Source organism: Primulina huaijiensis, chromosome 18 (genome assembly GCF_012295235.1).
Source record: "Primulina huaijiensis isolate GDHJ02 chromosome 18, ASM1229523v2, whole genome shotgun sequence".
Classification (NCBI taxonomy): domain Eukaryota; kingdom Viridiplantae; phylum Streptophyta; class Magnoliopsida; order Lamiales; family Gesneriaceae; genus Primulina; species Primulina huaijiensis.
In genome coordinates this window covers 11,990,755-11,999,223 of record NC_133323.1, presented here as the reverse complement: position 1 = coordinate 11,999,223, position 8,469 = coordinate 11,990,755, and the positions used below count along the sequence as shown (strand labels likewise).

Genomic DNA, 8,469 nt, shown 5'->3' with positions numbered 1-8,469 from the left:
TTGATACAACCGATTCAACAACTGTCCTGTTGTTCCGCTGGATGTGGTGTAGGCCCTCTTAATAGTGTACACAGTAATGTTGACATCTTTCCCGAACTCCTATCTTTAACTTGAATTCTTCCCACTTTTGTTCATGACCCGCCTGCGTAGGGGTTTTTCAGCATACATTATGAATATAGTTCTCGTAAGAGGATAGTATTCTCGAGATCCTTTCATTCCAAGTTTTCTTCATCTGAGAACTTATGTTAGATGGTATATTTGCCTTTAAGTAATAATCAAGCGTATCTTGTGAGATTACCTCATTGAGTCTCTCATTCAGATATAGCGATTCGGCCTTTCCTTTGAAAATAGGCGGATCAATAACATTCAGGCGGATGAACTCGTTGATGATGAAAAGTGGGGGGCCCATCTCACAAATGGTGTTGCTATAAATCTTTGGTACAAGTTTGCTATATTTTTCTGTTGTTATAAAATTGTCGTGAACCGAATATATTGGACCATCTACTCTCAATATTGTATTGACTATTGCCATGGCTATATGGGCATCCCTCTGATGGATGAAGTTAACGAAGGTTGATGTTTCAGTCTTCCTTGTATCTTTCTTATCAGAAGAGACTCTGAAAGTGACCCGGCGTCTCTTCTTATTCTTTTTATCATAAACCCATGTTTTTATTGGCTCAATTTTCGTATAATTTTGTATCGTGGTAAATTTATAGGCTTTATAGTAAACAGGCCTATCACTAGCTGACGCTATCCATCCTATATGACGGATCAACCGGATAAGGCATTCCATGTGTGGATATTTGGCTTTCCAGAACTTAAAGTAGATAGATGCTACCATGAAGCATTCTTTAGAAGTTATGACGCTAGAGAGAGAGTTTTTGAGATCGCACGCTGTGCTCATTAGTGTTTTACCATAGATTATTAGCATAAAGATGCCTTTGGCTATCTTACGAGTGAGTTTGTCGTTAACTGTCTGTGATAGATTTGAATCTCCAAGTTCTGCTTTTATGTACTCCTGAATTTCTTTGAGCATATAAGAATATACATCTTGGATTTCACCGGAAGGGTGCGGAATCAAATTCGTTCTCATTGCCATGCTTTCATCCAACAAAAAGTAACTCATGATCTGATAAGCACTCGCCGAGGCATCTTGGGTAAGAGGGTAATTCGCCAGATCTATTTTGTTAGATAGAATATTGGCAAGAAACTGAAAGTAGCGTTTTGCCTTATAGGCTACCTTTAATAAATCCATGGGGTTCGTGTTTGAGGACAAATGATTTATAATTTGAATTTCCTCATCTTCTAAAACGAATGCCTTGTAAAGGAAGCCTGTTGCTGCATGTATTGTAATGTCTGGTTACTCGTACAAATGATTAGTAATACGTTTATGTCATTATATATAGTTATTTAGCTCATTATGTTTTACATATTGATTGAGGTATCAATATTGAGATTGAATATGACTTTTATATTGTTCATGATGTATTGAGAATGAAAATATGTCTAAATAGTGATAGTAAGATGTGTAGATAAAGTAGTGTAATGAAAGTTGGTATAGGACTGCAAGAAATGAGATGAAATTGTGGTAGTTGTTACGGGTTTTAGCATAAAGATTGGAATATTGATCCAAATTGTTTGAGGCCATAACCATTAGAAAGCTAAGATATAATGCTACAACTTTCATGTTTTGAGTTTTGTTCAAATCATTAGGGAAGACGAGCCAAAAGTGGCCCGAAATGTGTCGTGTGTATCGTTGTTTTTGCACTAACACATGTTGGGAGAATGAGCATAACTTTTTATTCAAATCTCCAAATGACCTGAAACTAGTTGGAGATTCAAGCCAAGATATAGGGCTACAACTTTTATGTTTACCACTTTTCCAGATTATGAACGGAAGATACGTTTCTGAAGAAATCTTTGAGGTGGCTGTGCGCAAAGTGGCGCCCGAGCGGTAAGAAATGACCGCCCGAGCGCCACTTGTTCTGAATTTTTTGTTGCGGACAGAAAGTTTCGCGCTCGAGCGGTAATTTATGACTGCCCGAGCTCCGCCTTATATATATGAAGATAAGTTTCGACTTTCTAAGCCATTGTATCAGTTTCCTTCACTTCCTTACAGCATAAGCTCGAGAGAAATAAGAAACCTTCCTCCCAAAAAGTCCTTTTCTTCTTCTCCTTCATCATTTTGAGGTTAGAAGTTTATTCTCCATCACAAGGACATCATATAGGTGTAAGTTTTCTTCTCTTTTAGTTGTTCTACATGTAGAAGAGTGATTTTCACCCAGTATATACATAGTGATGGATTATTGATATGTTTGATAGCATAAGAACGAGAAACATCGTCTCAAACCAGTGTTCCTAAGCTTGGACTGTAATATGGCTTGTTCTTGAAGTAATACATGAGTAATATTATGATTTCAAATACTTCCCATTGATTATTGCTATATGTACATTGCTAGTATCTTTATTGATGAAAACATAGCACCATATTCCATTGTTATGTATTAAATATGTAAGAAACTCATGGATATTGATGATGGGTGCTATGTTATGGACATGAACATGAACATGAAAGGAAAAAGACTGATTTTTACATGATATAGAGCTTGTTGACATCATGGGTGGTTTTAAGTCCACCAAAGCTATTGGCTAATATATGTTCATGGGGCGTGGGGTTGCCAAAGGTTGCTCCCTGACGTCCAACACAGTAGTAGCTATATAATAAAGCAAGCACGGTAGTACAGGTCAACAAATGAGGCTCAAGTACAAAAATGAACATGAATATATGTTATGATATGACATGGTTTAAAGATTCATTGTTGATCACGACTTGATATGTATACTCCTTCTACGCATATTGATACGTACAAGTGCCAACTTATTGTGTTTTATAAACTCACGTAGCTCGTGTATTACAGGATCAGGTAGTGGACAGACGTAGGATGCCGGTTCGCCAATGGATGCTTGTGACGTGCCTTACCTCGACAAGAACCGGGACTTCTTATTGTATAGCTTCTGCATATGTATTGTACGAAAATATTTCAGGGTTTGAAACAAGTTTTACAATGTTTATGTCTAGGTGTATGATGATACATAATATGTTTGTATGTAAGAATACGATTATATATATGTGTTGATGTTGATGCTTGAGTTGAGTTTTTGGTTTTTACAAGAATGTAGGGACATCATGCCAAAATTTTTATAAACCGTCAAAGTGATGCCCCTTGTTTGATTTGCTTCATACTACAGTTATATCAGTCAAACCCTATTTTGATTACAAGTATAAGTATCATTAATCATGTCAAGTATAGAGTAAAGGTTTGACATTTTAGTTGGTATCAGAGCCCACGGTTCTTCGACAAGGAAGACACTGCACTTCATCCACATGGAGAACTCGACAAGTAAGTATCTTTATATCCCATAGTTTATGCTAAGTTATATGTCTATGTGATCTATAAGTAGGTTAAGATAAGCGACGATGCCACCTAAACGTAAGGTACATGAAGGAAAGTCATCTAAGGGCAAAGCCCCAGCGGTCGAAGGTGAGGGCAGTGCACCACGACCTATAGATGATTTTGCTCAGCTGCTCCAACAACAAGCGAAAGTCCATGGGGAGCAGATACAGCAATTACTGGAGATGCAACGGACTACACATGAGCAGGCAAATGCACAAGCCATGATCCCTAGACAAGGGCCTGTTCAAACTGATGTGTATGATCGTTTTCGACGTCTGAATCCTCCTGAATTCATGGGAAGCACCGATCCAGCAGTAGCAGAAGAGTGGATTAAGTCATTGGAGTCCATCTTCTCCGACATTCATGTGGAAGATGTTGACAAAGTAACTTGTGCCGTCTTTTATTAACAAAACATGCAAGAATATGGTGGGAGAGTGCAAGGGTTGCATTACCAGTTGGACCATTGACATGGGAAACTTTCAAAACCGTATTTTACAACAAGTATTTCAGTAAAGATGTACGAGCCGAGAAAGCCAGTGATTTCCTTAACCGGAAGCAAGGAACCATGTCAATGACAGAATACATACAACAATTTGAGGCTGGAGTCCAATATGTACCATATATTTCACAAGATGACACAAGTAAGGGCGAACACTTCATGCGGGGACTTCGCTCTGAAATTAAACGAGATGTACGAATGTCGAAAGTTGTTACCTATGGGGAGATAGTGGAAAGAGCACTGATGGCAGAACAGGATGAGCAAGACATTGACAGAGACAGACAACAACGAAGACAACAGTACTTTCAGAAGAGCCAAGGAATGGGACAAGGCAAAAAGACTGATAGCAAGGGTACTAGACCAGAGGAACCCCGTGGCAAGGGTCCTCCTCCACGTAAAGAACAAGAAAGACCACCTTGTCCTAAATGTGGCAAAATCCATGGCGGCGAATGTATGCAAGGTTCTAATGTTTGTTATCATTGCAAAAAGCCAGGGCATCTCGCCAGGAATTGTCCAGGGAGTTCTGAGAAAGTACAGGGACGCCTTTTCTCCATGACTAAAGAGGAAGTGAATGCGGATACATCGATGATCACTGGTATGTTCTTGATTTCTGGTATTACTGCTATTGTTTTACTAGATGCAGGAACCACGCATTCCTTTATTTCGGAATCGTTTGTAAGGAGACTGGGCATTATAGCAAGTACAACAGAGGCACAACTCGCCATAGCCTTACCTTCTAGGCAAGAATAACAGACTAAATTGTGCGAGGGTGTCCAATATATGTCCAAGGTCATCAGATGTATGCCAACTTGATAGTTTTGAAAATGACCGATTTTGATGTGATATTGGGAATGGATTGGCTCTCGAAGTATAGAGTTACTATTGATTGTGGAATAAAGATGATCAAATTTGCACCAATAGGAGCTGAACCATTCACAGTAGCAAGTGCATGTATATCCTTACCTCTTCGGGTAATCTCTTGTATGAAGGCTTGTAAATTACTACAGAAGGGGTGTCAAGGATATTTAGCATTTGTGTTAACTAGTGACCCACCTGTTCGTGAATTAAAAGATACAGATGTGGTTTGTGAGTTTCCAGAGGTATTTCCTGATGATGTAACAGGCTTACCATCAGATAGAGAGATCGAATTTGTAATTGATATTGTGAAAGGAACTCATCCGATCTCAAAAGCTCCTTATCGATTAGCTCCTACAGAAATGAAAGAATTGAAAGAACAGTTACAGGAGTTACTTGATAAAGGATTTATTAGACCGAGTTTTTCACCGTGGGGTGCACATGTTTTATTTGTGAAGAAGAAAGACGGTACCCTCCGTCTATGTATTGATTATCGGGAGTTGAACAAAGTGACAATCAAAAATAAGTATCCACTCCCCAGAATTGATGATTTGTTTGATCAATTACAAGGAGCTGCCATCTTTTCGAAGATTGATTTACGATCAGGCTATCATCAACTAAAAGTGAAATCAGATGATATCTCAAAGACTGCCTTCCGAACCAGGTACGGGCATTATGAATTTCTTGTAATGCCATTTGGATTAACAAATGCACCAGCTGCTTTTATGGATTTGATGAACAGAATTTTCAAGCCATTTTTAGACAAGTTCGTGATTGTGTTTATAGATGATATTCTCATCTACTCACGAACTGTAGAGGAGCATCGAGAACATTTGCAATTAGTTTTGCAAACTTTGAAAGATAAACAATTATATGCCAAATGGAAGAAATGCGAATTTTGGCTTGAACAAGTATCATTCTTGGGTCATATCATTTCAAAAGAAAGCATATCAGTGGATCCAAGTAAGATTGAAGCTATTAATAACTGGCTACGACCTACCACTGTTACCGAGGTACGTAGTTTTCTTGGGCTAGCTGGTTATTACCGTCGGTTTATAGCGGGATTTTCTAAGATAGAATTGCCTTTGACTGCTTTAGATCGAAAGAATGTGAAATTTGTATGGGACGAAGCATGTGATCGCAATTTCCAAGATTTAAAGGCAAAACTGACATCAGCACCAGTCCTTGCTATTCCAGAATGATCAGGAGATTTTGTGGTATACAGTGATGCTTCGAAACAAGGATTAGGAGCAATTTTAATGCAGCATGGGAAGGTCATTGCTTATGCCTCAAGACAATTGAAAGAATATGAAAAGAACTATCCTACAAATGAATTAGAACTGGCAGCAGTGGTATTTGCGTCGAAAATATGGCGCCATTATCTGTATGGTGAACGATGTGAAATATACACGGACCACAAGAGTTTGAAATATTTATTCACGCAAAAAGAACTGAATATGAGACAACGACGTTGGTTGGAATTGGTGAAGGATTACGATTGTCTTATTAATTATCATCCATGTAAAGCCAATATTGTTGCAGACGCTTTAAGTCGAAAATCCAGTTCTATTGCCACAATGCAAGTACAAGAACAAGTTTTATGGGATTTACAGAATTTGAAGCTTGATGTTATTCCAAAGGGAGCTGCAATTCAGTTATCATCTCTCATGGTTCGACCAACACTTGCAGACAAAATTAAGGTCGAACAAAGTACAGATAATGAATTACAACAATTGAAGCAGCGAGATAAAGAAAAAGGAAATTTGAACTTTGAACTTTGAATTGAATGGGGAAGGAATATGGACATATCGAGATAGATTGTGCGTGCCGAAACAAGGAACAATCAGGACCGACATTCTTATTGATGCACATGCTACACCCTACTCAAGCCATCCAGGAGGCACCAAAATGTACAAAGATTTGAAGCCATTATTTTGGTGGCCATGTATGAATAAGGACATTGCTCAATTTGTTGCACAATGTCTAACATGTCAACAGGTCAAGAATGAACATCAAAGACCAGCAGGACTCTTGAAACCATTACCCATTCCTGAGTGGAAATGGGAACATATCACAATGGATTTCATCCTTGGTTTGCCAAGAACACAAAGAGGATTCAATGCTATATGGGTTATTGTGGATCGACTTACGAAATCAGCTCACTTTCTTCCAGTGAAAACCACATATACGATGAATCAATATGCTGTAGAATATATCAAGGAGATAGTGAGGCTTCATGGCATCCCAGTGTCCATTGCATCTGATAGAGATCCCAAATTTACGTATGCATTTTGGAAGAGTTTACATCATGCTATGGGAACTCGATTGGCATTCAGTACAGCATTTCACCCTCAAACTGATCGACAATCAGAATGAGTAAATCAGATCTTAGAAGATATGTTGAGGGCCTGTACTATTGATTTTCCAGGCAGTTGGGACAGTAAACTACCGTTGGTTGAGTTTACATATAACAATAGTTATCAATCAGGCATTGGAATGGCACCATATACTGCATTATATGATAGAAAATGTCGCTCTCCAGTACATTGGGATGAAGTAGGAGAACGAAAGTTATTAGGCCCTGCATTGGTGCAACAGACAGCCGAATTGGTAACCAAGATCAGAGAAAGAATGCACATTGCCCGGAGTCGACAGAAAAGCTATGCTGATGTGCGACGTCGACGATTGGAATTTCAGGTTGGTGAACATGTATTTGTAAAGATATCACCATTGAAGGGCATATTACGTTTTGGTAAGAAAGGAAAATTGAGTCCAAGGTATATTGGTCCATTTGAAATCTTGGAAAGAATAGGAGACAGAGCCTACCGAGTTGCTTTACCACCAAAATTTTCAAACGTTCATAATGTTTTTCACGTTTCCATGCTACGAAAGTATTTAGCTAATCCTTCTCATGTTCTTCATTATGAACCGTTGGAGCTTGCATCGAATCTCTCATATGAAGAACGACCGGTACAAATCCTCGATAGGAAATCAAAAGTGTTACGAGGCGAGGAAATACCCTTAGTGAAACTATAATGGTGCAATCATGCAATTGAAGAAGCAACTTGGCAGCGAGAAGACGAGATTCAACAGAGATATCCTGAACTATATGGTACGTCAAATTTCGATGACGAAATTCTTTAAAGGAGGGGAGAATTGTAATGTTCGGTTACTTGTACAAATGATTAGTAATACGTTTATATCATTATATATAGTTATTTAGCTCATTATGTTTTACATATTGATTGAGGTATCAATATTGAGATTGAATATGACTTTTATATTGTTCATGATGTATTGAGAATGAAAATATGTCTAAATAGTGATATTAAGATGTGTAGATAAAGTAGTGTAATGAAAGTTGGTATAGGACTGCAAGAAATGAGATGAAATTGTGGTAGTTGTTACGGATTTTAGCATAAAGATTGGAATATTGATCCAAATTGTTTGAGGCCATAACCATTAGAAAGCTAAGATATAATGCTACAACTTTCATGTTTTGAGTTTTGTTCAAATCATTAGGGAAGACGAGCCAAAAGTGGCCCGAAATGTGTCGTGTGTATCGTTGTTTTTGCACTAACACATGTTGGGAGAATGAGCATAACTTTTTATTCAAATCTCCAAATGACCTGAAACTAGTTGGAGATTCAAGCCAAGACA

The 8,469-nt window shown here is 38.2% G+C and overlaps 1 protein-coding gene across 1 annotated transcript; it reads right to left on the bottom strand.

The window, feature by feature from the left end:
* Positions 1 to 157: 157 nt before the first annotated feature.
* On the bottom strand, positions 158 to 1,255 carry LOC140963932 (probable DNA-directed RNA polymerase). Its single transcript, XM_073423414.1, has one exon. It carries the CDS (start codon positions 1,253 to 1,255, stop codon positions 158 to 160), a length of 1,098 nt encoding a protein of 365 aa, XP_073279515.1.
* Positions 1,256 to 8,469: the final 7,214 nt, after the last annotated feature.